The sequence below is a fragment of the Polypterus senegalus genome, chromosome 13, assembly GCF_016835505.1.
Source record: "Polypterus senegalus isolate Bchr_013 chromosome 13, ASM1683550v1, whole genome shotgun sequence".
In the NCBI taxonomy this organism is placed as follows: domain Eukaryota; kingdom Metazoa; phylum Chordata; class Cladistia; order Polypteriformes; family Polypteridae; genus Polypterus; species Polypterus senegalus.
Genome location: NC_053166.1, coordinates 79,421,229 through 79,440,125, shown reverse-complemented (window position 1 = coordinate 79,440,125; position 18,897 = coordinate 79,421,229). Strand labels below are relative to the sequence as shown.

General features: G+C 38.2%; 1 protein-coding gene across 3 annotated transcripts in view; it reads left to right on the top strand.

The window, feature by feature from the left end:
- The first annotated feature begins 584 nt into the window (after positions 1 to 584).
- The window catches only part of LOC120542355 (deleted in malignant brain tumors 1 protein-like), a 47,982-nt gene continuing 29,669 nt past the window's right edge, over positions 585 to 18,897 (top strand). For all 3 annotated transcript variants that reach the window (XM_039774747.1, XM_039774746.1, XM_039774745.1), the window contains exons 1-2: positions 585 to 690; positions 8,069 to 8,383. In XM_039774747.1, the coding sequence (XP_039630681.1) occupies positions 642 to 690; positions 8,069 to 8,383 (364 nt within the window). In that variant the 5' untranslated portion in view covers positions 585 to 641. The remainder of the gene's footprint in view (positions 691 to 8,068; positions 8,384 to 18,897) is intronic.

Here is an 18,897-nt window from a genome sequence, read left to right as displayed (position 1 = left end):
GTTTAGTCAGAACATCAGGATAAACCCTACTCTTTTCGAAACCCTACTCTTTTAATGACCACAGAGACTCAGGTCCTTGGTTTTACATCTCATCCGAAGGACGATGCCATATTTACTTCTTAGTGTTCCCATCACTGCACTGGGGCATTGGCATCCATACAAAGACCACAGGGTAAGTGCTCCATGATGGCCTCACCAACGCCTCTTCCAGCAGTATCCCAAGCTTTTCCTGGTTGATCTCCCACACAAGTACAGGCCAGCCTGAACATGCTTAGCTTTAGGCTGGTGACCTGTAATGAAGTGCATGAGGTATGGCTATTGACTTTTAATGTATTTACTCTGTATTGGAACAGGTTGTTTTTTACCAGAAAAAAAGTGTACCAACTTGTTATCTTCTTGTTACTTCTGGCTCAGTGGTATCACATTTAAATCTGCATGTATGCATTTGTCCAAGGTATCTTATTTCAGCTTTTCCTGAATAATTCTTTAAAATCACATGTTCATTCAGCTATTTCGTTGTGCATGAAATGAATGCTTTTGTTAACTAATCTGTGCTTTGGCTCTTTAACGTTAAACTTGTAATCGAGAGGTTGGGTTAAATCTACAGTGAAAAACAGTTTGGTGATTTTTGATTTTGAAACATGAGAGTTACTTTTCTCCTTTGGACAGTTAGTTCTCTGCCATTTCAATGTAAGTGTTGAATGATTTTATTAAGTACATGAAATTAATATATATAGGTGTGTAAGAAAATATTTATATTACTCTCTTTATATAATGTTTAGTGATTTAAAAGCTGTGTGTTTTAATTGTCTACTTATTAGTATGTTCTGCTATTAGCACTGGTGTAGGAACTCAATTCTCTGATAGTAATAAAACATAGTGGTCAAACGGATAAGACTGTCTTAAGATTGGAGCTCTTTTCCTGAACAAAACTTGTCAGATCCTTGATGTCCTTGATCCTAATGAGACAACGGATGATGTCCTGGGGGATCTCCTCCCAGATCTGGATCAGGGCATCACTGAACTCCTGGACAGTCTGAAGTGCAACTTGATGGTGTCAGATGGACTAAGACATAATGTCCCAGACGTGTTCTATTGGATTTAGGTCAGACGAGTGTGGGGGCCAGTCAATAGTATCAATTCCTTCATCCTCCAGGAACTGCCTGCATACTCTCGCCATATGAGGCCAAGCATTGTCGTGCACCAGAAAGAACCCAGGACCCACAGCACCAGCACAGGGTCTGACAAAGGGTTCAATACCTAATGACTGTCAAGGTGCTGTTGTCTAGCCTGTAGAGGTCTGTGCGTCCCTCGATGGATATGCCTCCCCAGACTATCACTGACCAACCACCAAACCGGTCATGCTGAACAATGTTACAGGCAGCATAACATTCTCCACAGCTTCTCTAGACCCTTTCACATCTGTCACATGTGCTCAGGGTGAACCTGCTGTCATCTGTGAAAAGCACAGGGCACTGTTTAAATATAGTTTCAAGCATTAATTAAAAGCTCCAAAAGTATTAAGGATTACTATGACTTGATTATGGTCACATACTGTTAAATTAATATTCTTTTTTTTTGTGATTTTTTTTAAATTCATACAATTTGTTTGTGATTTTTGTGGTCTTCTTGCTAAGTAATCGTTTTATTCTTAGGTGAGCACAAATAGATTGTCAAGAAAAAATATAAACAATAATGAATTATTTCCATTTTTCTTCTATCTTCTTCAATGTTCAAGTCTGTTTTTTTGGTGCTAAGATAAGGTAATCGCAATACAATTTCATACAACTTCTAATGACTAGAAGAATACTGGTTGTATTTACAAAAAGGGTGACTCCGTACAAAAAAAAATTGTTGGAAGTCTAAAAAAATAAAGGGAAACATGAGGGAATGGAAGTAGGAAAGTACAATACAGGAGCAAGGGGAAGAGAATTTAGGAAGAAGATGTGAGAGAAGGGGTGGCACGGTGGCGCAGAGGGGAGCGCTACTGCCTCGCAGTTAGGAGACCCGGGTTCACCTCCCAAGTCCTCCCTGCATGGAGTTTGCATGTTCTCCCCATGTCTGTGTGGGTTTCCTCCAGGTACTCTGGTGTCTTCCCACAGTCTAAAGACATGCAGGTTATGTGCAATGGCGATTCTAAATTGTCCTTGGGTGTGGGTGTGTGTGCGCGCCCTGCCTGGAGTTTATTTCCTGCCTTGCGTGCTGTGTTGGTTGGGATTGGCTCCAGCAGACCCCCGTGACCCTGTAGTTAGGATATAGCGGGTTGGATGATGGATGGATGTGAGAGAGGCGAGTATCATTAGGCCAGTGTTGTCTGTAACCAAGCAATCAAAAAAATTTGGGAAGGATGACCTAAATGAATTGTCTGGGTTAGCATTAAGAAAAAACACACTGGTGAGCTCAGTAATCACAAAGGGACTGGTAGACCAATGAAGACCTCCTGTGACGGTCCTGCCCAATGCTCCCTCTTCCTGTTTTGTGTGCATCTTGAATCCACCACCATTGATAACGTAACCGAATGAGCTGGCAGACGAGGACAAATCACATGGAGCAAGTGGAAGGTGTAAAGTGTGCAGTGCTTTTATTAAACAATTAAATCAAAAGTTTGTGTCCAAATGTGCAGCTGTCAAAGTTTATAAATAATCTATAAAAACAGTGAAAAATCCAAATGTTTAAAACCAGGTTAAAAATGAGAATAAAAACCTCCAGACACAGGGTTAAATGAGCCGAGCCCAACTTCTTCCAAGACTTCCAGCAAACCCATTGCTTATTCAGCTGGGGAAACGTCAGCAGCCACGATCCTCTCAACCCTGACCCCAGGTCTGTTGTCCTTTCATCATACTTCACGCCCACGTAGTCATCCTTCAGATCAATGGAGAGGGCGCCACCTCGATCGCACCCACTCCTCAGCACAATCAGTGGGTACGATCCGTCCCTAGAACGATGTTCCCTTGCTCCGTCACGGGACCCCTGACTGTGCTGCCTTCTTCTTTCTCTGCCCCAATTCCACACTCTTGTTCTGCAAGCCTTTCTTTCTTTTGTTTTTCTCCTCCTCTCTTTCATCTTTTCTCATCTTCTGTGCCGGCCTTAATCATACAGCTCTGTGGGTGCAACATCTCAATCACGCATCTCAGGAAGTCAATGAAGCAATTGAGAATGAGCGCACCTTCACGTGCAGGCGTGCCTCACCCCAATTAACTAATCAACTCCACGCGGTTGTGCAAGCGTGCCCATGGAGACTGACACAGCCAAACTGATTATTTATTAAAAACTGTCCATTCTTTCAGAGCCGTGGATCCGCTATATCACACCTCCACTGCTGATGACAGAAGAATCCTCACTATGGTAAAAAAAAAGCCCTAAATGCCTGTCAGACAGATCAGTAACAGTCTTCAGGAGGCAGATGTGTATTTGTCAGAGAGTACTATCGGCAAAAGACTTCATCAATAGAAATAAAGAGGCCACATGCTCTTAATACTCTCACAAAATACACATTTATCCAATTTTAATCTATGTCCCATGGTTGTTGTTGAAAAAGAGAACTGAGCAGCAACACAAAAGTGGCAGTAAATTTACAATATATGATATCACTTCAGAACATTATATGCATCAGCAGCAAACAATATACAGTAGTATCCAAACACAATAATACTCTAAATAAAAGAATCTGAAAATCAATTGCTCTTGTTCCTTCAAAAATGTTTTTGAGGGTATACATAAGTTAGTTTGGTGAATCCAAAGTTATTATTGACCAGAGTGACTGTGGAATGCAAGAAGCTATTCACATGCCACGTAGTTCTTGCTTGAAGTAACCAGTAAAGTTTTTGTTTCAGAACGTGTTCAGACCCCTTCAGTTTTTTAAATGTTGAGCTAAAATCAGTTTAATTCATTTTGTACTTATCAAACAGCACTCAATACTCCAGAATAACAAATACAGGACTTTTTTTATTGAAAATTCATTAATAACAAAAAAAACCCTGAAATATTACATTGACACAAATATTCTGATCTTTTACTCAGGACTTAGTTGCAGCACCGTTGGCAGCCCGGAGTATTCTTGAGTATGATGTGATAAGCTTTGCACATCTGAGTTTGGGATTTCTGCCATTCTTCTCTGCCCTGTCAAATCGAGACCTTTAGTTGACATCTATATTCAGATTTTTCCAGAGATGTGAGACTTTCCTGTGTTGTCTTTGCTTTGTGCTTAGGCTCATTACCTTGTTGCAAGGAAAACCTTCACCCCAGTTTGAGCACTCTGGAACAGATTTTCATTAAGGATATCTCTGTACTTCACTCCGTTCAGTTTTCTCTTAACTCTGTCTCTCAATCCCTGCCAAAGAAAAATACCCCCCAGCACAGTACTGCACCCGCTGTGCTTCACTATTGCACAGGTGATGAATGTTGCCTGGTTTCCTTCAGACAAGATGTTCATCTTGGTTTCATCAGACCCTAGATCTTTTTTTCTCTCAGAGTCTTTGAATCGTTTAGGTGCTTTTTTGCAAACTCCAAGTGGGCTTCGATTTGTCTGAAAGGTTTCCATCTGGCCACTCTGTCATAAAGCTCAAATCAGCGGAATCTTTTAGTGATGGTTATTATTTTGGAAGTTTCTTCTATGTTCCATGTCCAGACAGGTCCTCTGGAGCTGAGACAGAGTGATCATCAAATTCTTTTTCTTGCCCTTCTTCCATGATTGTTCAGTTTGGCCAGGTGTCCAACTCTAGGAAGACTTCTGGTTGTTCCAGACTTCTTCCATTTCATAATTATGAAGGCAACTGTACACTTGGGAACCTTCACTGCTGCAGGAATTTTTTTGAAGTTTTCCTCAGATCCAGATATTGACACAATCCCGTCTCTAAGATCTTCAGGTAATTCCTTTGACCACATGGCTAGATTTTTGCTCTGAAACTCATTGCAAACTTTGGAACCCATCCATCCATCCATCCATTTTCTAACCCGCTGAATCCGAATAGGGTCACGGGGGTCTGCTGGAGCCAATCCCAGCCAACACAGGGCACAAGGCAGGAACCAATCCTGGGCAGGGTGCCAACCCACCGCAGGACACACACAAACAACAACAACAACATTTATTTATATAGCACATTTTCATACAAACAGTAGCTCAAAGTGCTTTACATATTAAAGAATAGAAAAATGAAAGACATAATTACAAAACAAAATAAATCAACATTAACATCGAATAAGAGTAAGGTTCAATGGCCAGGGGGGACAGAAAAAACAAAAAAACTCCAGACGGCCCACACGCCAAGCACACACTAGGGCCAATTTAGAATTGCCAATCCACCTAACCTGCATGTCTTTGGATTGTGGGAGGAAACTGGAGTGCCCGGAGGAAACCCACGCAGATACGGGGAGGACATGCAAACTCCACGCAGGGAGGACCCGGGAAGCGAACCCGGGTCTCCTAACTGCGAGGCAGCAACGCTAACTTTGGAACCCTCTATAGACAAATGTGTGCCTTTCCTAATCATATCTAATCAAATGCATTATCCCCAGGTAGAATCCAAACAAAGTGCAGAAACATCTCAATGTTGTCTAATAGAATGTGATGCAACTGAGTCACATTTCAAGCATCGTAGCAAAGGGTTTGAATACTTATGTCATAATTCATTTTTTAATCTTTAATAAATTAGCAAATTTCATAAATCCTGTTTTTGCTTTCTCAGTCTGGGGTATTGAGTACTGCTTGATGTGGAGAAAAATAATTTAAATGAGTTTAGCACATGGCTGCAACAAAGCAAAATGTGAAAAAAGTGAAGGGCTCTGAATACTTTTTGAAAACACTGAAAATCCAGTTTTAGACCTAAAGTACATTCTGTAAACAGTATGCAGATGTTCATGTTTTAAATGAGCAGACATGCTGACAAACCAGACTGTTATGGAGAAAAATGAAGATGCTTTCAGTGACAGCACTATAAAATTGGACAAGCACTGACTGGATAGTTTAAACATTTTAACTAGTTGGAGAAAAAAAGGACAGTTGAGTTTTTTAATAAGAGTAGATGTGTTTTCGTCCAAGTTTAGAGTGTAATTACTAATAATAGTTAAGGAAAAAGAAGAAAGCACTAATAAGCCTTTAAATATAACGCCTTCATATACTGTGGTGTGCTGGGTTGGTAACATCACTTCAGCAGAGGCCTACCGAATCAACAAGCTATTAAAATGGAAGGCTCAGTTATGGGATGCATTCTGGACTCCCTGGAGGACATAGCAAAGGAGAGAATTAAATAAATTGAGTGCCATTATAAACAATTCTGCACATCCTGTCTCTGAGAGTAACACTGAGGATTTTCAGCCAATTAATTATTTGGCAAAAGTGGGTCAGATGTTATCATTCTTTTGAAATGTTCTTGCTTTTCAGTCATTCTGATGTGTCTTCAGAATATAGTGTGTTGTGTGTCTATCTATCTATCTGATTTAAACTTTGTACAGCAACAAATTAAAATTATGCATTTTAACTGTTAAACTGTTTATACTGTCACTTAAAAATCTTCAAAATATTCTGCAATAAATTATACATTCACTATGATTATTCAACTATTTCTTAAGGTTTGATCTACCTTTCCTATAATGCAAAAAGCACTTACTGCAATGACCATGCCTATCTGTCCATCTGTGTGCCTGAAACAACTGGGTTCCCAGTAGACTGATTTTATTAATATTTGGCACGCTTACTCTTCAAGGAAATTTGTTGGGGCAGATCTATTTTCATTGAGATATCTGGAAAACAACTTCTTGTAGATCATTTTGAAATTTGAAAATTTGAGAATTCAACGAGATGAATTCATGAATTTGTGAGCTCAGCTATCTTAAAAGAGAAAAACATTCTATGTGACTTCCACTATGAATTACTTTGCCATTCCAACTTGTATATATTTTTTATTTTTATGGTTTTTTTTTTACTCATTTGACAGCTGCTCCTGACAGTAAATAAGTGAAACACCTGTAGTCCTGCATTCTGCACACCTCACTGCAGGACACGGGATGGGGCAGGGTCAGATTGTAGGCGGGTCTGGAAAGCTTAGTGTTACCATATAAGGAAAGTATTATGTTAGATGTGTATGTATTTATTTAATTCACTGATAATGATATTGTTTATTTATTCAATATGGCAGTAATGAAATTATGCATTTATTCATCAGCATACAAGGTTAATGCTGTCCCTCACTCTACCACAATGCAGGGGTAGGTTTTGTTATACAGTATACCAAAGGTCTGGCTTCTGCCTCTATCCCACCTCACTCTCATTTCTGTGGCTGTGCAGCATTTTGTGCAAACCTCAGTCACAGCAGCTCACTTCTTCTGCTCCTTGAAATTGAACCAGGTAAGATATATGGTGCTCATGTCAGTAAAAGGAAAAAAAATAAAATAAAAGCAACTTCACTAATGATGAAATGTATTAAAGGTGGCTTAGTAACACTTTATTCTGTACTGACTGAATGTGTGCTTAGTAGTTCCGTTATGGTAAAAACAAACTCACTGCTCCCTTATCTAAAGATTATACTAATTCAGCCTTTCTTTGACATTATAACTTATCAGCAAAGAGCCTCGATGATCCATTATCTATCATGTTGGGATATAGCCAACAATTTTAGCTTGAGACGTCAGAGCAAGTTTAATCTCCATTAGGTGGTTCTTGGAACACGTTTTATGCCTAAGAAATCTGAATGAAATTAGCCACAGACCCTCCACATCCAACAACTAACAATAGCATATAAATCTTTTCATCATTTGATTTGGAATCTGTTGTCTATTAAAGCAATTTGAGCATGATATTTTAAAACTGTATTAAAAGTGCATTTTATGCACACTATTAATACATGTAATTACTTTCCGGTATTGTTATTTTTGAATGTGACTTACTGTTAAAAAAATATGTAGTAAGCAAAACTTTGATAACAAACTCTTTCATAAATTAACTACAATGTTTAAAAATACTCCAGCTTTCAAACAAGCTAACCGTACCTGAATGTTATTCCGTTCATACATTTCTTACTTACATTCATTTTTAGTTCTTCATTTGTAATATATGTAATGTTTTGGACAACAGGCACCTTCTTTGACATCAGGTTTGAGAATGGGTCATCTTGCGAAGGGAGAGTGGAAGTTTTCTACAATGATACTTGGGGAACAGTATGCAGTGATGGCTGGAATCTGAAAGTTGCAGAAATGTTCTGTTTGGAAAATGACTGTGGATTTGCACTAGCCGCCCCTGTCAATGCCACATATGGTAATGGGACTGGTCCAGTTTGGATATTTGACCTATATTGCCCTTCAGATGAACAGAGTCTGGAATACTGCAGTTTGAAAGGATTTAAAAGATCAAATTGCAGTCATGATCAAAATGCTGGGATAATTTGCTCAGGTACTAGTTTGTTTTATTTTATTTTATTTTACATTTTGGTAAATGTTTTGTTCAGTCAATGTTATATTTGAAAATAGTAAGGTAATGATATTAAATAATTTAGACCAATATGGTTTACTGAATATCTTTTGATTAGAGTTAATACCTCTGAATAGCTTTTGGCAATACCAATGAGAGTTAATCTTATAAATATAGTTTGTTTTTTTAAAAAGCAGACAAAAACAATTCATTATTGGTATTCTATGGTAAAGTTATCATAAGCTTGTAGTGGGTTGAATAAAGTTCAGAAATATACTACCAGTTAAATGTTTTAGAACACCTCCATTTTTGTAGTTTTTCTTCAGATTTAATCAGTTAAATGCAATGAATGACCTAAAATGGTAAACAATAAACTGCCAGAGTTTTAAATTTAAAGTTTAGGTTATCAAAAATAAAAAAAGGAGATTTCAGAATATTAAAAATATTGTACATGGATATGCATATGAATACAAAGCAATGTCTTATAGTGCAAAAATAATTTTCTTAGTAAAAATGTGGTATTACTTGACACATAAGTCATGTGAACACAACAAAGTGGGCAGTTGGAATATAGCTCATCATGAGTTGCAACATGTTGAAGAAGAGTTCCAAAACTTAACAGGTTCATTAGCTTTTTGTAAGACTTTTCAAACTCAGGGAACAGAAAGCTAGCCATCCATCTGCACAAGGAGCTTCATCTGGAGTAAAACTCTGCAATATCAAAACCATAACTAACCACTCAGACACAAGTCCAATTTGCTCCACTACTACGCAGGAGGATTGGTTAGAAGCAAAACTCCCAAGCCCAGGTCACCTTCACCACTACACTATTTTGAGCTTCTCCACTCCCCCACCTTTTTAGCAGATCGTAGTCACATCCTTATCATGGGAGATTCAAAATATGCACAGCCTGAGCTTGTATTAAAATATGAGAAATTTTCAGTAGATTCTGTAACTTTTTCTAATAAATTAGTGTAAGATTCTCCAATAGGTACAGGCAAATTATTGTAAATGCAGATAACTTAATTGGTATCTCAAGTTGTCTTTGATGAAGCCATGTTCTTCTAAACCCTCAGTAATGATTTGCTATGTAACAATTGTCATGTGTGGTTGGTATTATTGTCTGGTTGTATGTTTTCATCATTGCAGTAATGAGAAACCAAGCAAAATGACACCTTTTATTGGATAACTAAAAAGATTGCAATATGCAAGCTTTAGAGGCAACTCAGGCCCCTTCTTCGGGGCCATTCATAATGGCTAACACAGTTCAAAACCCTACTACTACAATCATTGCAGTAAAAAATTTGAATAGGAATTAGAAACCTCTGAATTACCTGGGAAGGAGCACCTGACTCAGAGGGCCAATAAAATCTAAAAGGGGAGGGGCTGACCATACCTAAAAAGGTGAAGGTGCAGCCACAAGACAGAGGGCAAAAGAGAGGCAAGGAATAGGAAAAAGTTTGGAAATTACTGGGAAGACTATGCTGCATCCAGGACGAGTCAGGTGAACCCACATTCATTCCTGGAAGGCAAGAGGTCTTTTTGACACAGGCAATCATTTTACCTTTTTATAGAGAATATAAGAGAGGGCCTCACCTGCTTGTGTGAGGAGGTTTCCCAGTATTGAGGCATGGCTCGGCGTAACCCTCGCAATAAGAAAAACAAAGAACAGTATTTCTACGGATGGATATTCAAGGGACTTTTAACACTCTGTTAATCAATTGAGATAATTGTCATTTGTGTATTCATGTTTATCAGTGGAATGCCCACTATTGCAATCTGTCAGTGTGGAGGGTGTTCTGCAGTATGGAATTTGTGTAAATAGTCAATTTATTTGTTCACAATAAAAATTTTATTTCAGTCATCATTCTGCTTCTGTTGGTGTGCTCTGTACTTGTTGTGTGGTTAGTAGGGAAGTAGTGTTGATAGCTTGCCCTTGGGATCATTTATTTATTTTTTTTCTTTTCACTGCCACCCTAGGGATTGGTAGTGCATATTACAATCGTGCCGTTTTAGGGCAAGAAAAGGTACAACTTAACATCACAGCTTCTTATTGATGACTGGAAACCAGACTTTCTATCATTGTCTGAAATGTGGCTGAGTAACAATGGTGCTGCTGTGTTAATTAAGGCTGCACCTCCAATTTGTAATTTTATTGATTCTTTTAATCAGGGAAAGTGAGTGAGATGTTGATTTGGCAAGTATTTTCGTAAGCCTTTTAAACAGTAAAAATACAAGTTTTGGTAGTTTCTTATCTTTTGAGTATCTTGAATCTTGGAATATTGCATTCTAACTTACTGACCATTTATTGTCCTCCAAAGTGCAATGTTTCTTTTAGTGATACATTTTCATATTTATTATGTAAAAAATAACTAATTAAAACAGGCTTCTTTTTTCAATTTTATGTAGATAACTTGTGTGACACAAAGCAAGAGACTTTATTCATTTACTTCAGTCAACATGTTACCAAGCCAACACAAGAGAGGTCAATTCCTAGATTTAGTTATTTTATGGGATTTAAAACTGACATTATACAGTTTCTGGACATCAACATAGCTAAGCCTTTCTGTTTTTTTTTCAGCATAACAATACCTGTGCATTATTAAAAGACACTGCTGTTTTGAGGGTTGCTAATATTTTGAACAGTCTGAATTTAGTACTTTTTGGATTTACAGTAAAAGTGTAAATTTTAAGGTGTAGATGTTAATGCTATGTTAAGATTCATAGCCAACATACTGTAGTAGCCCCAAAAATAACAGCTGTTAAGATGTTAATTATTAAGAATATAAAGAAATATTCCACTATCAAAAACTCAAGCAGTCTGTAAAATCAAAAAATGTGCTGTAAGGCTGAATGAAAATGTAGAAAACTAAATTGTCAATCCACTGACATTCTGAGGACTCTTACAGTATGCAGTAACTTATTACAACATAGCAGTTCAACTTGAGAGACAGTTCTACATATCTCAGCTTGTAAATTAAAATATAGAAAAATCAACTACTGATCATCCTCTAAACCCGCTCCATCAATAGAAGGGATGCAGGAATGGTTTAGTGAAAAAAGTGTGGCTTTTGTTGGCTTCTTTTACAAATTTAATAATATAACAGATAATACAATACTGACATCAAAAATAAACCATATTGAACCTGAGGGTTCTGGATACATTTTTTGACCTAACTCTGACCTGCCACTTTGCTCTAATTGAGTGAAGGGTACAAATAATATATGAACATATTTTTTTAGGACAAGACAAGTTGTTGTTGAATTATAGCTGTGACCAAGGCATAATAAGAATTAAAACCGTCATATTATAATAAAGATCAGGAATTATTACTTAACCTAATGACTCCAGACCAGTGGCATCTCACATCAGGAAGACCATTGAGAGGCTGATCTTGGACTATATGAGTCATCTTGTTGTAGACCATCTGGGCCAACTACAGTTTGCCTATTGGACAAAGATTGGAGTTGAGGATGCAATTATGTATCTGCTTCACAATGCTTATTCTCACCTGGACAAAGCTGGCAGCACTGTGGGTATTATGTTTTTTGATTTTTCCAGCACCTTCAATATGATCCAGCCATCCCTGTTAAGATGTAAACTCAGAGATATGCAGGTGAATAAGCCTATGGTGTCCTGGATGACGGACTATCTGTCAGGCAGACTGCACTTTGTGAGACTCAAGGGCTATGCCTCTGATATATCCAATCTGATATATCAAATTGAATTCCAAAATGAGGCAGTAGCAGGCTACCCTAAAATCATCCATGAGCAACTTGAGTAATATTGAAAGAGTATTAGAACACTTCTACCTTAATGAAACAGAAAATAATTAGAAGGACATGAAGTAGAATACATGCTAATACTGTCACATTTCCTCTTGAACAGAAAGTTCAAGGTGATTGGCAAAGGTACCTTTAAAATAAAAGTGTTCTTTCCCATCATGAACACATGATGGTGGGATGAAAAAATGTTTCTTCAAATCCAGCTGTGACCTAATGATGGGAATAAGTCCAGCTGTGACCTAATGATGAGCATACAGGCACTTAAACCATCAAACAGTTGCCTCATGAAGGAGTAAATTGTGTTGTTACTGAAACAAGCATATGCAGCTGATTTCCAGGACCTGAAGAATGAACTGCACCTGACAAGAAAATTTTTCGAGAGAAGGCAAATGAAAAAGACAATCTCTTAGGTCTGACAGAGTTTAATAAGTGTTAGAGTCTTTCTAGGAAATTTGTATGAACCTTTTTCATTCATATAAGTTAATACAGGTGGAATCCCGTTATAACAAAAGTCATGGGACCATAAAAATATTTTGTAATAACGAATATGGGGAAAATATGTATACTATTGTGACCTGGGGTCGCCATCTCTAACGGCAGCAGCACAAGGACAGCTCTGTAGCTCCTCTGCTGTGTCCGGTAAAGAGTAAACCAAGGGCAAAGTAATTGGTTGTCCTGTGCAGGATAAGGCTTACCGTGTAACGTGCTTGTTGTGCAATGTTTAGAACATTTAACACCAGGATTTGACCTGCTGTTCCTTGCACTCTCCTGATCTCTGCCACAGACAGTGAATCCAAGCTGCTGGCATTCTTCTGATCAGCTAAAGTAGGACAATTGCCCTTATTGCGGCCCCTAACAGTTCCTATTTTGAATGAAACCTTGAAACTGTACCTGCCTCTCTGTACAATAATCAAGTACCTGCAGAGGTGGGTGGTAGCGAGTTACATTTACTCCGTTACATTTATTTGAGTAAGTTTTAAAAAAAATTGTACTTCTAAGAGTAGTTTTACTGCACCATACTTTTTACTTTTACTTGAGTACATTTGTGAAGAAGAAACGCTACTCTTACTCCACTACGCTCGAATCGTTACTTTTTTCCATTAGATATGCTATATTTTTGCCAGAGAGAAGCCACCAGTGGATTTACTGCATGACTGTTTCACCAATCAGACATAGTAACAATAATCACAAGACTCCGTTTCACCAATCAGATGTAGCCATGCAGTCACATGACCACACACAAATTGTGGCGGCATAGCGGCACAAACTCCTCACAGACAGCGGACAGGGAAAGAAAGAATACATGAAAAATGAAAGCCAACTCCTGCTGAAGCTTAACCATCACTTCACTGAGTGAAGAATAAGCACATTTTAACCAAACATGCACAGACACAGACAGTCTAGGTTAAGTGAGACTTCTTGTACGTGCACAAGCTGCCTTATCCTAATGTTATTTTCTATCAGCTGTGCTATTTGGAGGGCAAGTGCATATGCAGTATTATACTGTCAGTGTACAGTATGTCTTGTCACTGTAAGTAGCTTGCACTATTCAAACATACATGTTACCTACTGTAGGTATTGGCTTCAAAAGCTTTGTTGTGAAAATTGAGATTTGGAACTTTGTGTTATTTGTGCATCTTTATTTTGTAAAGATATTATTTATTTTTAGTCATTTTTTATATTAGTATTTGGAAATAGCAGAATTTGCACATTATATTTTTGTCTGTCTTATTACAACATTTCTAAAAAATAAATCATTATGATTAAACAGTTACTCAGTACTTGAGTAGTCTTTTCACCAAATACTTTTTTACTCTTACTTGAGTAATTTTTTGGATGACTACTTTTTACTTCTACTTGAGTAATATTATTTTGAAGTAACGCTACTCTTACTAGAGTACAATTTTGGCTACTCTACCCACCTCTGAGAACCTATATTTTCTTGAAAACCTCGACTCACCTTCCTGTCTCTCATGCAACTCTGTGACCCATACTTGACAATACCTGTATAAAAGAAAAACTCCTTCTTAATCTGAAAGAAATATTTTATTTGAAAATGCTATATTATTAGATGCAACTTCTTTTTTTATAGAAATACAGGGATGAAAATACAGAAAGAAAAAAGACGTTAGGTGTAACTTTTTTATAGAAATACAGTATGAAAATGAGACATCAGATGTAACATTTTTTAAATAGAAATACAAGTATGAATACAGAATGAAAACAAGACATTAGATGTAATTTTTTTATAGAAATGCAGGTATGAAAATACGGAATGAAAACAAGACGTAAGATAAAGATGAAGGCACGATTCCGAATGCTTTTTGAGTGTCATTTTTCTTCATTCCTGAATTAACTTTTTCTAGGATTGTTAATTTTTCTTTCAGCGTAAACTGACGCAGTTTCTCACTTTTTTGTTCTTCTCAAAGAAAACCGAAAAGCGCTATGAAACTTGAACAGTACAGTATATGCATATGACACAACTACTGAAGAGGCTTGGTGGAGCACTGACTCTGAAGTTGGCTATGCGTATGATTCTGTACCTACACTCGAACTGAGCCTCACTGAGACTTCCCTGAGAATGGAGATTTTGTAACTGACTATCCCCTTCTGTGAGACTGACTGTTGCAGGGTTCCCAAGACTCAACGTGGAAAGTGTAGGATCGGTATTAAGTATTTTTTGCATCTCATTATTATCTTTGGTGGCCATTTTTGGTCAAAAAAATGTTCATTATACTGAAATTTAGTCAGTCAGTCAGTCATTTTGCAACCTGCTATTATCCTAACACAGGGTCACAGGGGTCTGCTGGAGCCATTCCCAGCCAGTACAGGGCGCAAGGCAGGAACAAATTGCTGGGCAGGGCACCAGCCACCACATAATGCAATTTACATTTTGTTAAAATGAAATTATTTTAATGTGATACCATATGAACATTTGTATAGGCACAGAAAAGTATTCATTATTCTGAAAATGTGATTACTTCAGTATTCTCTATAACAGAATTTGACCAGATGAGTATTTGCCAGTGAGTAGTTTTGGGGAGTTAACCTTAAAGCTTGCAAAAAGCCCTTTGTATTCAACCATGATGGATGACTAGTTGGCAAACATAGCTCTGCTCTGCATTTTGAGCCAGCATTCGATGGCACTGAACTTGGAAGAATTTATTAAATTCTTTGTTGCACAGCATGACAAACTGCCAAGTTAAGTTGTTTTTGATTGTAGGGCTGAAAATACGTTTTTGGGTAGTTTATAATCAGTATTGCTGGATGAGTGGTGATAAGAACATAAGAAATTTGACAAACAAGAGGAGCCCATTTAATCCATCAAGCCCGTTTGTTTAGCTAATAGCTAAGCTGTCCTGATGTCTCATCTAGATTCTTCTTAAAGGTTGTCAGGGTTTCTGCTTCTATCCCACAATTCTTTGCATAAAGAACTGCTTCCTGGCTTCGGTTTTAAATACTCTTAATTTCCACTGATGTACTCGAGTATATGATTCACCCTTAACCCAAAAGAGTGTTGCTGGATCTACCTTATCAATGCCTTTGCAGATTTTAAATACATGGATTAGGTCCCCATGCAGTCTCATCTGCTCGGGACTAAACAGGTTTAATTCTCTGAGTCTGTAAGAGTAGAACATGTCCTTAAGCCCTTTACTGTCCTCTGCACAGTTTCAAGTGCTGCTAGGTCTTTCTTGTACCATGGTGACCAGAACTGAACAGAAATGTTGTCTTAAAAGTGCATTAAATCAAATGGTAAAAAAGTGCACAACCCTGCCAAAACTTCTTGCCACCCCACATAAAATGTTTTTAGATCATACAAGTAATAAATTCTGATATAGTTTAGAGGCCAAGATTTTAGAACTAATATCGCACAACTCGTGGTTTACTTCGTGCATCCAACTTAATGACTATGGGAGCTCTGAAAATGAAAAGTACACCTTATGAGAAAGATTTAGGAGGTTCATACTGGACTCATCACTATCAACTGCCAGACAGTATTCAGAAGCTCTTAAGAAGGGTAATAGAATGTTATGTTATATAGCATGATGTGTAAAGTACAAGTCTAAGGAGATTATTCTCAAGCTTTATATTGTACTGGTTAGACCTCATCTGGAGTACTGTGTGCAGTTTTGATCTCCTGGCTACAAAAAGGACATAGCAGAGCTGAAAAAATTCTAGAAAAGAGCAACTAGACTGATTCCAGTCCTGCAGGAGATGAGTTATGAGGAGAGATTAAAAGAGATGAGCCTTTTCAGTTTAGGCAATAGAAGATTAAGAGGAGACATGATTGAAGTGTTTCTAATTATGAAAGGAATTAGTCCAGTGGATCATGAGTGTTACTTAAAAATGAGTTCATCAAGAGCACAGGAATACAGCTGGGAACTTCCATCCATACATTATCCAACCCACTATCTCCTAACTACAGGGTCACGGGGGTCTGCTGGAGCCAATCCCAGCCAACATAGGGCATAAGGCAGGAAACAAACCCCGGGCAGGGCGCCAGCCCACCGCAGGGCGTGCACACACACATACACACACACACCCCAAGCACACACTAGGGACAATTTAGAATCGCCAATGCACCTAACCTGCATGTCTTTGGACTGTGGGAGGAACCCGAAGTACCCAGAGGAAACCCACACAGACAAGGGGAGAACATGCAAACATTCACGCAGGGAGGACCCAGCTGGAAACTTATTAAAGGTAAAATTTCACACAAGCATTATGGAGTTTTTCTTCACACAGAGAACCATAGACACATGGAATAAGCTACCAAGTAGCTGGACAGACAATAGAACTTTATAGATATTAAAAGCTAGACTTGATATTATTTAAGAAAAATTAAGTGGATAGGACTGGCATGCTTTGTTGGGCTGAATGACCTGTTCTGGTCAAAATGGTTATAATGTTCTTCATATTATTTGCTTATTATTCTGAGATATCCTGTATTTATTCAACCCGAGAGGGACTGCTACAGTATATGTAAGCACATATAAACATGGCCAACAAGAAGGGGGGTTCGAAAGAATCGAAAACTAAAGCTACATCCAAGCTGCGATCAGCAAGCCCCAGTTCAAGATACGGCCAATCAGAGACAGACCTGGATCAGATGGGCGAAAGCACAGACACCTCGGGAACACGGTCCGCTACATCGTCGCTAAGAGCGAAAAGGGGAGCGAAGGTGTGATCATGAGTGCAGATGTGGATAGCTCGCCGATTGGAGAAGATTACCTGAAACTGGAAAGGGCCGGGAAGTCCGCGGCTTCAGCTACGCAATTACGCGAGCCTGGAGCAGCGGGGACACCGGCTTCAGAAAAATCTGTTGCTTCATCTACGGTTCAGGAAGGCACAATTGAACTATCTGAACTGAAAGTGTTGCTCGCTGAGCTCACGCAAGATATAAAGAAAAGCGAGAAGGCTAATGAGAAAGCAACGGCAAAGGCACTTGAGAGACTGAAACAGGAATTGAAGCAGGAGATGAAACAGGCCAATGAATGACTGCGACAGGAAATCCAACAGGCAAATGAAAGGCTGCGTCAAGAGGTATAACTTGAGCTTCGACAGGTGCTGGGTAAAATTGAAGAGCGCATTGAGAAAAACTCGGTTAAACTGAGCACGCTTGCTGATCAATTGGAGCATCTTAATGAGACATTCACGAATCGGATCGAAATAGCCGAACATCTAGCTGCCAGTGCCGAGGAAAGAGCAGTAAATGTCAGTTCCGAATGTAAAAAACTCTGAGAAAAACTTGGAGACAGACTGGCTGCTTTAGAAGATGGGAGTAGAAGGTATAATGTCAGAATTGAAGGTCTGCCGGAGAACCGAGAAAGTTCAAACCCTGTGAAATTCGCAGCTGAACTTTTTTTCTAAAATAATCGGGGGCGACTTTAAAGCAGAATCTGAGATAGCAGCGGCTTACCGCGTATGCGGATCAAACACCGTCAGACCCCGACCAAGATCTTTTATAGTTCGTTTTGAACGATTATCATTTAAGCTACAGGTGATGGCACTCCTCAGAAACAAGGAAGATATTATATATGAAAATAACCACATTCGTATCTTCCCTGACTTTTCTCCAGCAACAGCTATTAAACGCGCAGCCTTTTATAATATTAAACAGCGGCTATGGCAAGCCAGTGTCAAATACGGCCTCCTGTATCCGGCAAAACTGAAAGTGAAGAAGCAGAAAATGAATTAAGAAAGCTGATCCCGGGACTATTCTGATACATAATAGTGAGTCATGGCGGTAAATGATAAAGCTAGGATTAATAATCTACTGTCTGATCTATTCATTTTAAAATACGGGTTTTTTATCAGCATATATTCTCATATATTCTTATTATTACTTAGTATTACTAGGGTGCTATCTGTTTATGTTTTATTGTGCTTAATTACTTTTTCCTCCTTTTTTTTTCTCTTTTTCTTTTCTAATTATTTCATGTGTACCCTAAATGAGACTGTTCAATATCATACCCTTGGTTTACTGTTATTGCTATTACTGCATTAAGACTTGTTATGCTTATTTTGGACACATCTTTAACACCATCACCCGGGTTTATTATCTGGGGGTATCATCTTAATGCACTAAAATTGCTGAAGACTATATATATATTTTAAGTGCAAAATTCTTTTTTTCCTTTTTTTCTCTTTTAAAGACTATATTGGTAACAGATATCTCTATCTTTTAACCCTAAAGCGCCACTGCATGG